The sequence below is a fragment of the Anomaloglossus baeobatrachus genome, chromosome 1 (genome assembly GCF_048569485.1).
Source record: "Anomaloglossus baeobatrachus isolate aAnoBae1 chromosome 1, aAnoBae1.hap1, whole genome shotgun sequence".
NCBI lineage: Eukaryota > Metazoa > Chordata > Amphibia > Anura > Aromobatidae > Anomaloglossus > Anomaloglossus baeobatrachus.
The window spans coordinates 34,232,786-34,251,822 of NC_134353.1; the positions used below are offsets into that span (position 1 = coordinate 34,232,786).

Below are 19,037 nucleotides of genomic sequence, written 5' to 3' on the forward strand. Positions count from 1 at the left end.
AAATGTAGAAATGTTTGCAAATTTATTAAACAAAAAAAACTGAAGTATCACATGGTCATAAGTATTCAGACCCTTTTCTAGTATTGAGTAGAAGCTCCTTTTGAGCTAGTACAGCCATGACTCTTCTTGGGACTGATGCAACAAGTTTTTCTCCCCTGGATTTGGGGATCCTTTGTCATTCTTCCTTGCAGATCCTCTCCAGTTCCATCAGGCTGGATGGTGAACGTTGGTGGACAGCCATTTTCAGGTCTCTCCAGAAATGCTCAATTGGGTTTAGGTCAGGGCTCTGGCTGGGCCAGTCAATAATAGTCACAGAATTGTTCTGAAGCCACTCCTTTGTTATTTTAGCTGTGTGCTTAAGGTCATTGTCTTGTTGGAAGGTGAACCTTCGGCCAAGTCTGATGTCCAGATGGAAGTGGTTTTCTTTCAGGATATCTCTGTACTAGGTCGCATTCATTTTTCCTTCACTTGCACCCAGTCATCCTGTCCCTGCAGCTGAAGGACACCTCCATAGCATTATGCTGCCACCACCATGTTTCTCTGTGGGGATTGTATTGGGCAGGTGATGAGCAGTGCTTGGTTTTCTCCACACATACCGCTTAGAATTATCACCAAAAAGTTCTATCTTCATCTTATCAGATCAGATAATCTTATTTCTCATAGTCTGAGAGTCCTTTGTTTTTTTGCAAACTCTATGCAGGTTTTCATATGTCTTGCACTGAGGAGAGGCTTCTGTCACTCCACTCTGCCATAAAGGCCCGACTGGTGGAGGGCTACATTAATAGTTGACTTTGTGCAACTTTCTCCCATCTCCCTACTGCATCTCTGGAGCTCAGCCACAGAGATCTTAAAGTTCTTTTTTACCTCTCTCACCAAGGCTCTTCTCCCACGATTGCTCAGTTTGGCTGGACGGCCAGGTCAAGGAAGAATTTTGCATAGGTAAGGATGCTTGACCTCGGGAAGATCAACATCCAACGCGGCGGATCTCCCCGAGGTCAACCATTCTTACCTATGTAGTCTTCTACTAGACATTGCTCCCACTAGCCAGTTTCCTACTCCACACTGATGAGAGGCAAATACCCCGAAACAGCTGTCTGTGGATGGATACCATGTTTGGCATAGGCGGTCTCCTTGACTGGAGGCTGCCCTTCCCGTAGTTGTTCCTTCCCGGTGAAAGACCTGGCTAGTTTCCTGCCAGCTTTGAGAAACATGTGATGGTGTCTCCGCGGCATTCTTGTTTTGCATAAGGAAGAATTCTGGTCGTCCCAAACTTCTTCCATTTAAGGATTATGAAGGCCACTGTGCACTTAGGAACCTTGAGTACTGCAGAAATTCTTTTGTAAGCTTGGCCAGATCTGTGCCTTGCCACAATTCTGTTTCTGAGCTCCTTGGGCAGTTCCTTTGACCTCATGACTCTCATTTGGTCTGACATGCATTATGAGTTGTGACGTCTTATTTATACAGGTGTGTGCCTTTTTAAATCAAGTCCTATCAGTTTAATTTAACACAACTGGACTTTAATGAAGGAGTAGAACGATCTCAAGGAGGCTCTCAAGGAAATGGACAGCATGTGACTTAAACATGTCTGAGCAAGGAGTCTGAATACTTATGACTAGAGTTGAGCGCGGTTCATGGTTCAAGTGATTTTGGGGGGTGTTCTAGATAGAAATAGAACTCGAGCTTTTTGCTAAAAGTTCGGCAGTTCGAGTTACGATCGAGAACAGTTCGATCAGCAAAAGTGTGGCTTTTTACAGCTACAGTGTGCAGGCAGCCATCACTGGCAGCCTGCGGTAAGCTGGTAACCAAGATAAATATTGGGTATCCAAGCAAAGCGCTTTGGTTAGTAACCCGATATTTACCCTAGTTACATGTGCAGGGAGCCGACACTTCCCTGCTCGGCTCCATCCCCTCCTGCACTCGGCATGTATACACACACACACACTCACCTGTCCCCAGCCATGCAGTCCCCGACACTGACGTCTTCAGCGCCACATGGCCCGCTAGGCTCCACCCACTTCTCACTCCACCCCCCGCACACATGGCCCCGCTAGGCTCCACCCACTTTGCACTCCGCCGCCCGCACACATGGCCTCGCTAGGCTCCACCCACTTTGCGCTCCACCCACTTTGCACTCCGCCGCCCGCACACATGGTCCCGCTAGGCTCCACCCACTTCGCAGTCCGCCACCCGCACACATGGCCCCGCTTGGCTCCACCCACCTTGCACTCCGCACACATGGCCCCGCTTAGCTCCACCCACCTCGTACTCTGCACACATGGCCCCGCTCGGCTTACCTGCAGTGATGAAGTCCTGCCCTCCCGACCTCACCGCTGCCACTGTCCTTCATGGCCGCCGATTCACATCTCATCTTGCTGCGGAGCCGAGACTGTGACTAGCGGTGACGTCACAGGCTCCCGCGATACTTGGCTGTGAAGGCAGCAGTCATTGAAGTCAGTGACACCTCTGCTGTCAGCAGTGCAGGAGATCATCACTGCAGGTAATGTACCTCCCTCCTGACAGCAGCACTTGTCATGCCCTGCAGTGACCTGGGCTGACCTACTGATGTTAGCTCAGATCATTGGATTGCTCTCCCAGCCAATGGGGAACATTCTGTTCTTCATTGACTGGGACAGTGACTATGGTATGGATCGTCATGGGAACGCCTTATTGGATTACAGCAGACCTGGATTTGTTTTTCTTTCTAATAAATTGGTGAAAGAGGGAATGTGTTGAGGAGTGTTTTTTTCAAATAAAAATGTGTTTGTCGTCTATTTTTTTTTATTACTGACTTCGTTTGTGATGTCGGGTATCTGATAGATGCCTGACATTACCAACCCCAGGGCTTGATGCCAGGTGACATTACACATCTGGTATTAACCCCATATATTACCCCGTTTGCCACCGCACCAGGGCAACGGGATGAGCTGGGGCGAAGCACCAGGATTGGCGCATCTAATGGATGGCTGGTGATCCAATTTTGGGGGGACCCCCACGTGGTTTTTTATTTTTTAAATTATTTATTTAATTTAAAATAAAAAAAAAATAATAAAAAATAAAAAAATAACAGCGTGGGGTGCCCTCAGTTTTGGATTACCAGCCATGGTGAAGCTGCCGTCTGCTTTACCCTAGCTGGCTATCAAAAATAGGGAGAACCCCACGTCATTTTTTTTTTAAATTTATTTTTTTTTTTTTTGGTAAATACAAGGCTAAGCATCCCTTAGTGCCACATGAAAGGCACCAAAGGGTGCAAAAGTACAAAATGCAGGAGAGTGGGACATTATGTGTCTTTCTGCCATTATAATGACAGAAAAGACTGATAGGAAGTGTACAAGCACAGGAAAATCACCAGAGCACTCTACGCTGTGAAAAACAGTAGAAAATGGCACTAGAGTGAACATGTGACCGACCACCTCATGTAGGCTGAAGCTATGGATCCTGGGTAAATTTATGTTATTTTCCCTCCTTCAGTTTTTTTGCCGTATGCAAAAAAAACGGAAGGCACACGGATGACAATCGGATGACATATGGACCGTATACGGAACGGAAACGGATGCCACATGGATGCACCCGTGAAAAAACCTGACTTTTTTTGCGGACCGCAAAAACGGATCGGTCGTGTGAATGTAGCCTTATTCTAATCTTCCATTTATAAACAGCAGGCAGAAATAAGTGAATAGCGCCCCCCAGCGTCAGAAAATCTCCGGGGTTTCAGGGGGTAAGTGAGACCCTGGAGATCATGATTCAGGCTGGTTTTTCCGATCCCCACTCACGTGATCACCGGTATACACCGTATACCAATGATCACGTTACAGTAAATGACAGCGCCGGTAAAAAATTATTTATCTCCCATCTGGCATGAACAAACATGTCAAATGGGATATAAATCTCCTCCCTGGTCCCCCGATGTCGCCAAAGTGACCCCCCCCCCGACCCCCTCCCGGAAATCCAAGCAGCGCGCCAGCCGCATTCACCGTACTCCTCTGATTTCTGTCGCATGTGCCATGACACATGTGACAGGAAACTCCTCCCCAGGCCCTGCCAGGTCACCCCCTATAACCCCACCGGTGTTCCCCAGTGTCCCACGGTACCTGTGCAGCGTTGATCCCCCGCGGCCCCCTCCTTCACAATAGACACTGCCGCATGCACAGAGCAGCTGTCAGCTCAGCTTCCTGTGTTCAGACACAGTGAGTGGTGGTAACCATGCATCTGTAAGCTACTGCAATTCCCTGCTCATGAGGTAAGGAACATAGTTGATCAGAAGAGCTATACTACATTTCCAAATGGAGGTATTTGATTTTATAGTTGCCCTGCTGAACGACTACCAAACATGAGAGTCCGTTATACACCACAAGAAAACATGTCTAAATAGCGAGCTCTGTTGTTTAGTATTCATTCAGCTGGATAACTGGACTTAAAGGGGTATTCAATCTCCAAGATCCTATCCCCAATATATAGTAGGTGAAATAGCAATAATATCAGCAAATACCAGTATTTGGAAATGTAGAATAGTTCTCCTGATTAGGCATGCCCTTACTTCATGAGCAGGGCATTGCAGCTTTGGTAGCAACAGTTACGACATGGACTCTGCTGCTGTGGACCCAGGGAGAGTGGGTGCAGATTCATTGCACCCACACTTCTGACATGGAGGGTCTGCACTCCTAGAAAATGGGGAATACATTCCCTGAGCGTGTCCCCCCCCATATTCTAGAAGGTCCAGAGTCATCGTGGAACCCCTTTATTTCTTTTCCTTACAATAAATTGGTGAAAGAGGGAATGTTTTGGGAGTGTTTTTTTCAAATACATTTTTTTGTCTATTTTTTTGTTAGTACTGACAGTTTGTGATGTCGGGTATGTGATAGACGCCATGACATCACAAACTGCTGGGCTTGATGTCAGGTGACTTTACAGCTAGTATCAACCCCATTTATTACCCTGTTTGCCACTGCACTAGGGCACGGGATGAGCTGGGGTGAAGCGCCAGGATTGGCACATCTAGTGGATGCGCCACTTCTGGGGCGCCTGCGGCCTGCTATTTTTAGGCCGTGAAAGGCCAATAACTATGTACCTTCCCACCCTGAGAATACCAGACCACAGCTGTCCGCTTTACCTTGGCTGGTGATCCAATTTGGGGGGGACCCTACTTTTTTTTTGTAATTATTAATATTTATAAAATAATTATAAAAAAAGAGCCTGGGGTGACCTCCACATTGGATCGCCAACCACGGTAAAGCTGCCAGCTGTGGTTTTCAGGCTACAGCCTTCTGCTTTACCCTAGCTGGCTATCAAAAATGGGGGGACCCAACGTCATTTTTTTTTAACTATTTTTTTAAATTAAAAAAAAATTAATGGGCTTCCCTGTATTTTGATTGCCAGCCAAGGTAACGCCAGGCAGATGGGTGTGGCAACCCATAGCTGTCTGCTTTATCTGCGCTGAGAATCAAAAATACCGCGGAGCTCTACATCATTTTATTAAAGATTTATTTTAACAGCACTGTGATGTCAGGCAATCAAAATACAGGGAAGCCGTTTTTGTTTTTAGTTAATTAAATAAATAATTAAAAAAAAATATATATGGGCTCCCGCTGCATTTTTTTGTATTGCTAGATAGGAGTAATCCAAGCAGCTATTGGCTGCCAACCCCCACTGCTTGGTGTTACCTTCACTGGCAATGGAAAATCCAGGGAAGCATTTTTTATTTTTTTTGCCGAAAAACTACAAAAAAATTACGTGAGCTTCGCCATATTTTTGTATGCTAGCCAGGTACAGCAGGCAGGTATGGCTGCCCCCAACCCCCAGCTGTCTATTTGTAACCGGCTGGGAACTAAAAATATAGGGAAGCCCATTTTTAATTATTTCATGAATTTCATGAAATAATTAAAAAAAAAGAAATTACGTGGGCTTCACCCGATTTTTGTGTCCAGCCGGGTACAACTAGGCAGCTGGGGATTGGTATCCGCAGCACAGGTTAGCCCGAGGTTTCTGGGCGCCTCTGCTGTGAATTGCAATCCGCAGCCGCCCCAGAAAATGGCGCTTTCATAGAAGCGCCATCATCTGGCGCTGTATCCAACTCTTCCAGCAGCCCTGAAGCCGGGTGGCTTGCTGGGTAATCATGAGTTAATACCAGCTTTGTTTTACTAGCTAGTATTAAGTCAGAGATTCTTAATGTCAGGCAAGTTTGACCCAGCCGTTAAGAATCTCCAATAAAGGGTTAAAAAAAGACACCACACAGAGAAAAAATACTTTAATAGAAATAAATACACAGACACACCTAGAGACTCCATGTTTATTACTCCCTCTTATCCCTCCACGATCCATGCTCTTCTGTCTTTCTCCTTCAGCCCATGCAGCTCTGCTACATCAGCAGAACAGCATGGGAGAAAGACGCTGCTGCTCCCCGTGCGGTCTTCACTCCGTGAGTGATCAGTGCTGCTTGCTGTTGGCAGTAACATTACCGCTGACAGACGAGTTGCCATAGCAACGGTGCTCCGATCATGTGATTCCCGGTGCCGCTGTTAGCGGTGATGTCACCGCTAACATGCGCGTTGCTATGGCAACAGTGATCTCCGTTATTGACCGGCTGTGCCAGCCGGTCCCTAACAGAACGGTGAAGCAGAACGGGGAGTCGACCGCGTGCCAGAGCATGTTGCTGGTACACGGCGATACACAAACATTCAGCGTCTACCGGAGAGTGCAATGACAGGACCTAGGACAGGACATGACGTCAAAGCCATGTGACCAGTCTGTAGCCAATGAGATAATAGACACGTGACTGGTCACATGGCTATTTTGACGTCACGATAGGTCCTGCATCACTGCTGGTTACCGGGAGGACGCAGCGATTACCGATGGAAAAGCGGCGGGAGACAGAGTGCAGGACGCATCGCGGGCACCGGTAAGTGTTATGGCAATGTTTATTAACTGTATGTGTACATTTATAATGTGTTTTTATGTGTTTGTGATTGCCTCCCATTGTTTCCTATGGGGTTCGAGTGGTTCGCCGAACCGGTTCACCGAACCGAACTCGAACGCTACCTCCGTTCGCCGAACCAAGCTCGAGCCGAACCGGGACCGGTTCGCTCATCTCTACTTATGACCATGTGATATTTCAGTTTTTCATATTTAATAAATTTGCAAAAATGTCTACATTTCTGGGGGGTTTTCAGTCAAGATGGGGGATGGGGTGCAGAGTGTACATTACTGAGAAAAAAATTGAACCTTTTTGAATGTATCAAGTGGCTGCAATGATAAAAAGAGGGAAAAATTTAAAAGGGTCTGAATACTTTCCGTACCCACTGTATATGATAAAAAAGTTGGGTTTTTTTTTAATGAATTCCTATATATTTGAGATAAAGCTCCATTCTAAAAGCCAAGTAGAGCTCCTTCCCATACAACTTAATCCATTTGCTCAGTCAATGGTATTCAGCCACATATGGGGTATTGTAATATTTGGTAAAAAATTAATAGTAACAAAAAATGTAAGTTTATTGTTAAGATTAACAATATGAGTCAGAAAGAGCAGCAACAAAAGTAATAAAAGTAGCAAAATATTGGAGAACAGACGTACTTGTAATCATGCATGCGGACAACTGGTTTCTGAGCAGTGTGGTCCTTAAGGGCCATTTACACGCTGCGACATCGCTAACGATTTATTGTCGGGGTCACGGTGTTTGTGACGCACATCCAGCGTCGTTAGCGACATCGCAGCGTGAGACACGTACGAGCGACCTTCAACGATCGCAAAAGAGGTAAAAATCGTTGGTTTTGGAGAGGTCGTTCATTTACCAAAAATCGTTGTATGTGCAGTAACGAGGTTGTTTGTCGTTCCTGCGGCAGCACACATCGCAATGTGTGACACCTCAGGAATGAGGAACATCTCCTTACCTGCGACCGCCGGCAATGAGGAAGGAAGGAGGTGGGCGGCATGTTTGGCCCGCTCATCTCTGCCCCTCCGCTTCTATTGGGCAGCCGCTTAGTGATGTCGCTATGACGCAGAACAAACCGCCCCCTTAGAAAGGAGGCGGTTCGCCGATCACAGCGACGTCGCTAGGCAGGTAAGTATGTGTGAGTGTTCCTAGCGATGTTGTGCACCACGGGCAGCGATGTGCCCGTAACGCACAACTGACGGGGGCGGGTACGCTCACTAGCGATATCGGTACCGATATCGCAGCGTGTAAAATACCCTTTAGTCTGAGCCCATTTTTTATTGAATAATATGACTGATGGCTTCTACATGGATTTACCCATTTGGTAAAAATTTGCACAACAAATTTTAATGTCCATTTTCTTCAACTTCTCATTTTGTGAATTACAATTTTGAGACTAAATAACATTTCAGTGGAAAAACAGCAAAATGTTTAGTTTTCACAACCTTCTCTTATAAATTCTGTGATGTAGTGTGTGAGTTAAAATTCTCACCATACAAATAGATTAATTCCTTATGGGGTTTAGTTTTCCAAATGCAATCACTTGTGGATGTTTCTGCTTTTTGGCTCCTCTGCAATTACAAATGCAATATAGTATCTAAAATTTGCATACCAAAAATTAAATAGCTCTTTCCGAAATTTGCCATTTGGAAAAAAAAATGTATTTAACCATGTATGGGTACTGCATTAAGGAGAAGTTGCATAACAAACCTTGAGGTCCATTTTTTCCTATTACCCCTCAAGAAAATTATAAGTTTGGAGCTAAAACAAAATTTAGGTGAAACAAATTTAATTTCGTGTAAATCACTGACTGGCAGTAACATATGGAGTGTAATTCTGAGAAATTTCTCAAATAGAAGCTCGATAGGAATCGCTGGACATCGTGGGATATTACTCTTTGGATTATATCGGAACATCGAAGATTTTTTTAATTTAATAAATTGGTGAATGAGGACATGTGAGAGTCTTTCTTCAAATAAACTATTTTTTTCCTGTCTGTGTTTTATAAATTTATATTTACCAAGTTAATAATTGGGATATCTTGAAGACGTCTTTCCATTACTAACCAGTAGGCTTGATGTCAGCATAAACCCTAAAAGTATTACCTTAGTTGCCACCACAACAGAGTAATCAGGGAGAATGCTAAGTGCCAGAATTGGTGCATGTAATGTATGTGCCAATTCTGGGGTGGTTGTAAGCTGCTATTTTCAGGCTGGGAGGGGACAAATAATTATGCATTTTCCAAGCTTGATAATACGAGCCCCCAGCTATCTGCTTTACCGTGGCTGGTTATCAAAAATAGGACAGAGCCCACTCAGTTTCTTAATTATTTATTTAAATCATTTAAAAAAAAATGGCACTTGATCCCCTCTATTTTTGATAACCGGACAAAATAAAACTGACAGATGAGTGTTGCTGCTTTATCTGTACTGGTTATCAAAAATAGGCGGGACCTCACATTTTATTTTTACTTATTCACTATTCACATTTGTTTACAGGGCAATTGCCATTCATTTGCTTCCTTTTGCAGCCCCCTAACCCTTAGTATAACCATTTTACAGCCAACTTACAGCACAGAGGCTCAGGTTTCCATTGACTTATATGTAGAGATAAGAGAACGCGAACTGTAAAGGTTGGGGTTGTTACTGAATACTGGGTATCTGGGGCACAATTCTGAATACAGTCTTTTAAAAAAAAAAGTCCATGTCCGAATTCGGGTGCTCTTCATATGCTAACCACTCAACCGAGCATCTGGTGCTCGGGTGTACTCAGTGCTCAACCTATTGAGAGATTTTTGCAGTCTCTGAATGGCTCTCACGGGGTAAAAACAACATTTTCTGTGTGGCTGCTGTGTTTGTAAACAAGAAAAAACTATCTTCACTACCCCGGAAATGCTCCGATTATGGTTGGCTGTTTGTGGGCAGGTAGCCGAACTGCCCAATCATTGTCTTCTAATATAATCGTTACTTGAGTTGAGCTCACTAGTTTGGGTCCCCATTGACCTATAATGGGTTTGAGGGCTGAGAACATTTTGGTCAAGTCTGGGTTCCATAAATAAACTATTAGCTAAAGTCCGGCTGAACCTGGCAAACCCGAACATCAATGGATTCGCTCATTTCTATCTATATGAAATTTGGAGTCTCGGGTTTGTTTGGGTCAAGTCCAGGTCCTGAACTGAACTTTTATTTAAAGTGCGGCCAAACCTAATGAACCTGAAATTCCACGTGTCCGCTGATGTCTAGAGATGAGCGAACCCGAGATTCAGATAACAGTGTTCATACCTAACACAGACTTTACAAAAAAAATAGAGTTTGGGTTCAGAGTTCGGATACTTTACATATACAAATCACTCATGTGAGCATCGCTGTGCTCGGGTACTCTTGGTGCTCAGCACAGTGAAAGCCGCTTGAAGTGTTTGAACGGCTCGTATTGAGGGTAAAACAGCGGGATCAAAAGAAGAGTACACCAAACAAAAATAAGTGGAAAATCCCTGCCCACCTGTCTCAGAAGTGATCTGTTTATGGCTGGCTGCATGTAGACGGAGACTCACACTGCCCAATTAGTGACTTCTATTAGGCTATGTCCGCACGTTGCTTTTTACCTGCTTTTTACCTGCTTTTTTGCTGCTTTTTCAACTGCAGCGTTTAATGCCAAAATGGTTGTGTTCTGCTTTTCAAGCAAAGTCTATGGGAATTTGGGTTTCTTGTCCGCACTATGCAGTTCAAACTGCAGCCTTTTTGTTGCAGAACTTTGGTCAAAAACTCAGCTTTGCAGTGCAAAACCCAAATGGCAAAAACAATTGACATGTCAATTGTTTTTGCCATTTGGGTTTTGCACTGCAAAGCTGAGTTTTTGACCAAAGTTCTGCAACAAAAAGGCTGCAGTTTGAACTGCATAGTGCGGACAAGAAACCCAAATTCCCATAGACTTTGCTTGAAAAGCAGAACACAACCATTTTGGCATTAAACGCTGCAGTTGAAAAAGCAGCAAAAAAGCAGGTAAAAAGCAGGTAAAAAGCAACGTGCGGACATAGCCTTAGGGTTCAGGTCAAGTCCGGGTCCCAAACTGAACTTTATCTAAAGTTCGGCTGAATCTGATTAACAATCTGTGTGGTCCATTTATTCCTATTATCCCTCTTCACAACTACAAACTTGGGGCTAAAAAATTTTAGCTGAAAAAATGTAATTTTCATTTTCACATCCAAATTGGAAATACTTCTGTAAAGCACTAATGTGTTCTAAGTACAACACACCACTGGATAAGAAATAACCAAGAAATAACTTAAAGCAAAAATTAAAAAATAATGAAAGAATTAAAGCAAAAACCCAAGAAAAAAATGAAAGTATTACCTTTTGTTTATTTCAGGTTTCAATTACACTGCGGTAAAGGGTGCCATTTAAATTACCTTTATTAGCAGAAAATTTAGAATCAGTCCTGGTAATAGGTTAAAAAGATATATAGACATTTTGACTTTGTGACACCACATTGACTTTGAGAGTTTCTGTAAACAACAGATTTTTCTGGACTTAACGCAACAATAAGAGTATACCACATGGTATCAGACTAATTCCACGGCCACATTTCCTATCTTGTGGCTGCAGAATAAATGCAGAGTTCTTCTGAGCTTGAACTAACAATTACTTATCCTTTGGGCTTTTAAGTGTTAGCCATAGATTTCACATAGTGAAGGGATTCTTTATATGAAAAGCCATATCTAATACAGTTTATAATCAAAATCTTGTTTCTGATTTTCTTATGATTCCTAATAATAATTGACACTTACCTGGGTATAACCATAAATATTCAAATGTTGTATTATCTGCAATGATGTCTTCGATGACTGATCACCGATTACGCCCACCAGTTTGCCATTACTGAGACAAGAATAGTTGGGGACTAAATCTCCAGAACCGGATAAAATCTGTAACACATTCTCTACGGCTTTATTTTCATTGTTACAGGAATCGGTCACATGATATCCAAGGGTCACATTGGGCAAAATATATGGATTCTTGTTAATCTCATCTATGGCGAACATAAAGGCCAGAACATATTTATAGAAGGACGGTACCGGACTGTAATTAGATAAAAAGAAAATAAAACATTATTAAACTACAGTATATCAACATAGAATAATAAAAAAATATATATTCTTTAAAATACTAAAATAAAATAAACTATGTAGTTCATATTATTTCATTTGAACATACTATATGATGCATACAGTATATCACAAAACTGAGTACACCCCTCACATTTTTGTAAATATTTTATTATCTTTTCATGGGACAACACTGCATATCTGACCCTGTGATACAATGTACAGTGTCAGTGCGCAGCTTGTAAAACAGGGAAAATTTGGTGTTCTCTAAATAACTCAGCACACAGGCATTAATGTCTAAACTGCTGGCAACAAAAGGGAGCCAAATTGTGCCCAAAGTGTGAATATTTTGTGTGGCTACCATTATTTTCCATCACGGCCTTAACTCTCTTGGGCATGGAGTTCACTAGAGCTTCACAGGAGCCGCTGGATCCTCTTCCATCCTCCATGACGACATCACAAAGCTGGTGGATGTTACAGACTTTCCATTTGAGGAGGTCCCACAGATGTCCAATAAAGTATAGGTCTGGAGACACTTGGCAAGTCCAGCACCTTTATCCTCAGGTTCTTTAGTAAGGCAGAGGTATGTTTGGGTTCATTATGAAACAGATGAATGGATCCAGCAAATACGAGGAAACTCCAGGTGGCAGTAAAAAATAGTGTCCAACTTTATTAAGCACGGGTTAAAATATTCCAGAGCTCATGACAGTCAGTAAAAGCAAGATACACGGTAATGCTGTAGCCATGTTGGCAACTGCCATTACTGTAATTGGTTGGCCACATTGAGTCATTGGGTCTATATAAAACCCAATGACGCCATACTCAGTTTACTTTACCAGGAAATAGTGTAGGGAGGTTTTCTGATAGAGAAGGGACAGTATAATATAGCATTACAATACATGCTGTTGCAACATTAAACCAACAATACTTTTAAGGGCTAGTGCAGATAAGTTCTATTCTTTAATGATACTGCTCTGAGCTGTAATTAGTGTAGGGTTATCTACTGCAATAAGGGGTTTTCCGAGTAGTGGACAACCCCTTTAACCTTTCCATTTATGGCTTCTCCTGACCTCTCACTGAGCATGTTTCAAGAGGGATATGAGGAAATCATAGGCAATGATGCCCAAATATTTGAGTAGCAATGAAGAAGCCGATGGTGGGCAACAGAAATTACTATCTCAAGAGGTGTATGAAAATGAGACAAGTTATGTGAAATCTGAAACTCAGTAGGAGTTCCAGAGTGTGGAAGTGGAGGATGAGGTGGTGGATGATGAAGTCACTGACCTAACCTAGCAAGGTGGCATGCAGAGCAAGCACAGCAACACAGAGGGGAAGGGATCCACAGCACCACAACAGGCAGTAAGAGACAGTGGGGTGGCCAGAGGGAGAAGGCAGGCAACAGTTGACCAGAGCACTCACATGCACCCAGAGCACACAGGCCAAAGGTTGGGTCTTGCTTATTCTGGCAATCTTTTATGGAAAGTGAAGAAAACAAAAGAACGTACATTTGCAACTTGTGCGATAGAATGCTCAGCAGGGGCCAGACCATAACCAGTCTGACCACCACCAGCATGTTCAGGCACATGGCATCCAAGCACCCAACTAGGTGGACCAAATACCTGGGTCTACATTCATTGTCTGCAGGTGACACTACTGCCTCTTTGTCTGTGTTACGTGCTGGGCAATCCCCTTTCCAGGATGCAGGTTTTGATGACTCCCTCCTTGCACCTGTCTTTGCACATTCACAATTATCATCAGCAACCACATCCACAGTCTTGTCCCAGTGCAGTGCTCAGCTGTCCCTACTCCAGGACTTGGAGTGTAAACAGAAATACCCTGCCATCTATCAATATGCACAAACACTAAACGGGCACATATCCAGACTGTTTGCCCAGGAAATGTTCAAGTTTAGGCTAGTGGATAGTGAGGCTTTCCAAGATCTTATGGTGGTGGCCATCCCTCAGTGCTAGGTCCCCAGCCACCAGTATTTCTCCCTGTATGCCGTCCTTGTACTAGTACATGTCCCATAACATCATCCATGCCCTGAGAAATGCAGTTACTGGTAGGGTCAACGTAACAACTGACACGTAGACAACTGCTTGTGGCCAGGCATGCTACATTTCCCTGATGGCATACTGGGTGAACCTTGTGGAAGCCGGAAATAAATCTGCCCCTAAGACAGCACAAGTGCTACCGATGCCAATATTTGCATGCCCTTGTTCCATCAGAGTCTCCCCTATCTCCTACACCAGTTCCTGCACCCCCTCCTCCTCATCATCTTCCATTTCTGAATTGTTATCTCTATGAAAGATGAACAAACCTATTTGGTTCGCGTTCACCAATTTCAGATTCAATACGAGTCTTGGCCGATTCGTTCGGGCATGGTTTACTGAATACTTTGTTTAAAAGTCAGCAATGTTCAATAATTGTTCATTTGCAGAAAACCAACTCCCGAGTCCCGACACCAAATCTGCATCTCTTGGCTAAAAAAAACCCACAGTTTTCTACCAGCATATGCAGGTCTGTGAACTCAGTGAGAGTTCATTGAAGTCACTTGAGGTCAGGTTACCTCCGGTCACAGGTGGAGGACAGTGGGAACCTCCAGCTGTGGTCACAACTAACCTGAGTGATGTCACCAATGATCACTGGGGCTCATTCTCTGCTTGAAGTTACAGTGTGTGGTCATGTCCTATAGCCGCACGCTGTTAGTTCAGATGTAACAGAGCTGGAATTGTTGTGAGACCTTGTGTGGATTATGTCGGACCTGCGTCTTTTGGGCATTAATAAAGTGATGAAAAGGGGTGTTTTTTTAGTATTCTATCTCAAATAAAGGATTTTTTAAGTGTTTCTGTTAATTTACTTTCACTTACAGATTAGTAATGGGTGGTCTCATAGACACCTTCCATTACTAATCTAGGGCTTAGGGACAGCTGTGAGATGACATTTACCCCTTATTTCCCTAATTGCCACCGCACCAGGGCAATTGGATAGAGCTGAGTAAAGTGCCGGGACAGTCACATCTAATAGATACGGAAATCCTGGGCAGCTGAAGGCTGCTATTTTTAGGTTAGGGCTTCCAATAACCCTGGGTGTCCCAGACTGAGAATACCAGCCCCCAGCTGTCAGGCTTTATCTTGGCTGGGTGTCAAAATTGGGCAGGACCGCTCACCGTTTTTTTAAAACTATTTATTTTAAAAAAAAAAGCCACATGCGGTTTCTCTTCTTATTTTACACACCCAAGATAAGCACACAAATGGGGGCTGCAGCCTGAAGCTGTGGGCTTTATCTTTGCTGGTATCAATAGATGGGGAGACCCTATGCCATTTTTTTTTATTTATTTTTTTCTTACCACAATAGAGACTTGCAGACAGGGTCTGTGATTCCAAACAATCACAAACAGAACACCTCTGCAGAGTTGTTGAAAGGTCTAAAAGACCAGATAGATTTGTGGCTCTGTTGAACCTCCAACCAAGCATAGTCGTTTGGGATAATGGCTGTAATCTGGTGGTGGCTTCTAAGCTTGGGAATCTGACACATGTATCATACCTGGCCAACGTGCTAAACCTAGTGGTTCAGTGCTTTCTGAAAGCCTACCCAGATTTGCCTGAGCTACTTATCAAGGTACGCCTTATGTGTACCCATTTCCGCAAGTCACCTATAGCTGCCACCAATCTGTCAGTGCTGCAGCAGTGCTTTCAAGTGCCAACTCACAGACTGGTTTGCGACCTGCCCACACTCTGGAACTCAACATTACATATATTGGCAAGGATTTGTGAGCAGTAGAAGACATTAGTTGAAGATCAGCTACAACACGCCCATTGGTATTCTGATAAGCCTCCGTACATGAGAATTATTGAGTGGCCATGGATGTCTGACATCTGTGATTTCCCCTGCAGTGCCAAAATTTTAAGAGTGCCCCCTCAGAGACATCGCTTCTCTAAGACCCAGACAAGCTCCACAATTCAAAGTAATGCCATTTAACATCTGCTCTAACAACTAGGATCAGAGATATGTTTGATCCTGGCCATTTTGATGATATAGTCAATGCTGACTGCAGGGTCCATATGGTTAGCTATTGGCAACAGGCTCTGTCTTTCACCCTGTGTAGTGCCCCTGAAGCCATCAGGAGCTACAAGGAACTGCATCCTGTCAAAGATGCAGGGCCTTCCCCCAGAGACCCAGAAGACCAGTGCCAGTAACACCAAAACACATATATAATCCCTGTTTTTCTCTTCCCCAAGGACTGGTGACAGACTAGGCTTGGACCCAATGGATAGCCACCTACGGGAGAACCAGGGACCGGAACAGAGCACCGACCCTACAGGGTTCAAACTGCCCACCGTATGGACTAAAGACTGAAAGACTACCAGGAGGGCACCCCCAAACGCTCCAAGCCATTGGGACCCACCAACTAAAGACAGGTTCAGCGGAAAGAAGCCACCAGGTCACCACATCGGCACTGGGACCGGTTTCAGATATAGAGGCCTCTGAACCGGATACCGAGCGAGAGGCGATCATCACTTGGGAACGGGCCCATGTCGAGGAGGACACCCGTGGGGCATGCCAGGCGATAATTACCCAGTTTGCCTGGGAGCGGGAGCAGCGGGAGGTCCAGCGGGTGCAGGCAGAGGCCAGGGACCTCCAGGAGAAGCAGCGCTTGCAGCGTGCCAGTTACAAGGCACAGGGACTGCTGTACCAGGGGGTGGTAGAGCGGTTCAGTCTGAAAAGGGAATGGGGTTTCATTGCTGAGCCTGGCCTGAAAGAGGGAGTTTTTGTCTCTGGTCGGGATGTGAGACCACATCTGCCTAAAGGACACCCCAGTCATGATCTTCACTCGGGTGCTGCAGTCACCTACACCTGCCACTATGGGGAGCAAGGCTGGCATGCCCTGGATGATTTGATAGCAGGGTCAAGCAGGGGCCGCTGAAGAGATACCAGCTCCCGCTCCTGCCACAGCACCAGTTCCCCAGCTGCCACCAGGAGGCAGCAGAGGTACGTGAGATCAGTGCACTTGTGACGCCCCTGAAAAAGTCACCCTCTTTATCTTTTGGTGCAGGGCTCAACACCTCATGGTTCCGGGTTTCCAACCTATGGTACTGCCTCCATCCGCATCCAAATCCCAACCACACCTCACATCACATCCTGTCAAACACACCAATGGGCTGCCGAGCTGGAATAGGGCCGCCCACCTAGGGGTCAGGTAAGCTAGTGGGAGGGAAGTGAGCAGAACAGTGTTAGCCCTCAAGAAGTGAGGGGCTGAGGGAGTAGTGGCTCTCTGTATGTTGTCAGTTGGGTCGCAAACGGTGGTCTGGTCCTGGAGGAGTACAGGAACCTAAGTCGGGGAGTAGCTTCAGACACCCGGCAATTAGCCTGTGGAGGATAGTGTCTTCACGTACTGTCCCCAAGAAGCTCAGAAATTGGGGGGCACTAGCGCAACGAGGGGGATAGGGCTTTCCAATCCATTCAGCCTGCAAAAAATTCCAAGCGTGAGCCCCTGAGAGCACAGCTCCACTACCAACAAGTAGGGAGCGGGACCTGGACAGCTTTAAGCCAATGGCCCACCAGAACATTTCAAAATTTGTGCACGGAGGCAGGCTCCGCAACATCCGGCAGTACCAGAGGAGACAGACACCCGGACGAGCGCCCCCAAGAGGGCAGCGGCACCCAGAGACTTGGTTTACCTTTGAGTCAAAGTCTGCTTTGCAACCGCCTCACCACCAACACTGCCTGAGTGAGTACGCTGTCCTCCCCTGCTTCGACTCTGCACCACGCACCCCACCACCTCCATTGATCCAGAGTCCCGGCGCCTCCCCTACCCATAGAGGGACCGTCATCTGGCTGCCCCACTCCATCTCCCCCGGGTACTCCCATCGACAGCGGCGGTACTCCCCTTACCGTGAACCACGGGTGGCGTCACAAACTCTTATCCCCTGTAAATACCCTTCTTTACATTTGAAGTGGCCGTGAGCCCCCAGGTCCGGAGACCCTTGAGCCACAGCAGCAACCCCTGGATCCGAGCGGTTCTACCGCTGCATTGATGGCACACACTCACACCCAGAGTGCTAATCCCAGGAGGCCAGTTGATCCAGATGGCCTCTTCCCAGTTCCCTGGTATCTGTAACCTGCTGTGCTACCAGATATTTTCCTGTTTCAGTTTAAATGTTGATAATGTGTGAAAAATATTAATGTTGATTTAACCTGGTTTACATAATATTGATAAAAATAGACCCAAACTACTGGACTGGTAGTAGTAAAAACTTTCCATTGTAAAGAGTTGCACCAGTTGTGCACACTACTAGAGTAATCCTGCAACCAAACCTTTTCGAAGAGGACCTGTTTTCTGCAACAAAGTCTTTTGAAGAGGATTCTTGTTTTTGCAACAAAAGTGTTGGAGAGGACAGGTCGCAGGAAGGGTCTGCGGCAGAGGCGGCAGAAACCCAGTCGTCATAGTAAACGACAACATACCTCCCAGGGTCACCAGATTATGGGTGGCAAAAAGGGTGACTTCTGTAAACATGTTATTGTTGATGAAACGGTTAAAAAATGTGCCTCCCTTGAACGGGAAGGAAGTTATTGATTTTGAAAATGTAAATTAAAGTGTTAACTCTGTTCACCGTTACAGCCCGAGGACATGCTGGAATTAACCAAGGGGGAATGTAACACCTCTGAAGCAGGGCCTACCCCCAGGGACCCAGAAGACCAGTGCTGGTAACACCAAAACACATATATAATCCCTGTTTTTTCCTTTCCCAAGGACTGGTGACAGACTAGGGTTGGACCCAATGGATGGCCCCCTAGCGGTGGAGCCAATCCAGTCCACTAGATGACAACCAGGGGAGGAGGGGTCAGACAGTCAGTAAGTGGAAGTGAAAGGAGATGGATGTAACCGTACTGACGGGCGTGTGTAACAGTGGCCTGTCAGGCGCAGGCATGTGGTTGCCAAAGGAGTTCAGTGGAGCACTCTTGGAACCATAGCACCGACGGGATACAGAGCCCTAGGTCAGGCAAACGCT

General features: G+C 45.2%; 1 protein-coding gene across 1 annotated transcript in view; it reads right to left on the reverse strand.

Annotated features, from left to right (window-relative positions):
- Nucleotides 1–19,037, reverse strand: part of LOC142248374 (vomeronasal type-2 receptor 26-like) — a 67,381-nt gene that overhangs the window by 20,129 nt on the left and 28,215 nt on the right. Inside the window, exons 2-3 of the mRNA XM_075320167.1 lie at nt 14,345–14,420; nt 11,707–11,998 (exon numbers count right to left, since the gene is read on the reverse strand). Coding sequence (XP_075176282.1) covers nt 11,707–11,998; nt 14,345–14,420 — 368 coding nt within the window. The remainder of the gene's footprint in view (nt 1–11,706; nt 11,999–14,344; nt 14,421–19,037) is intronic.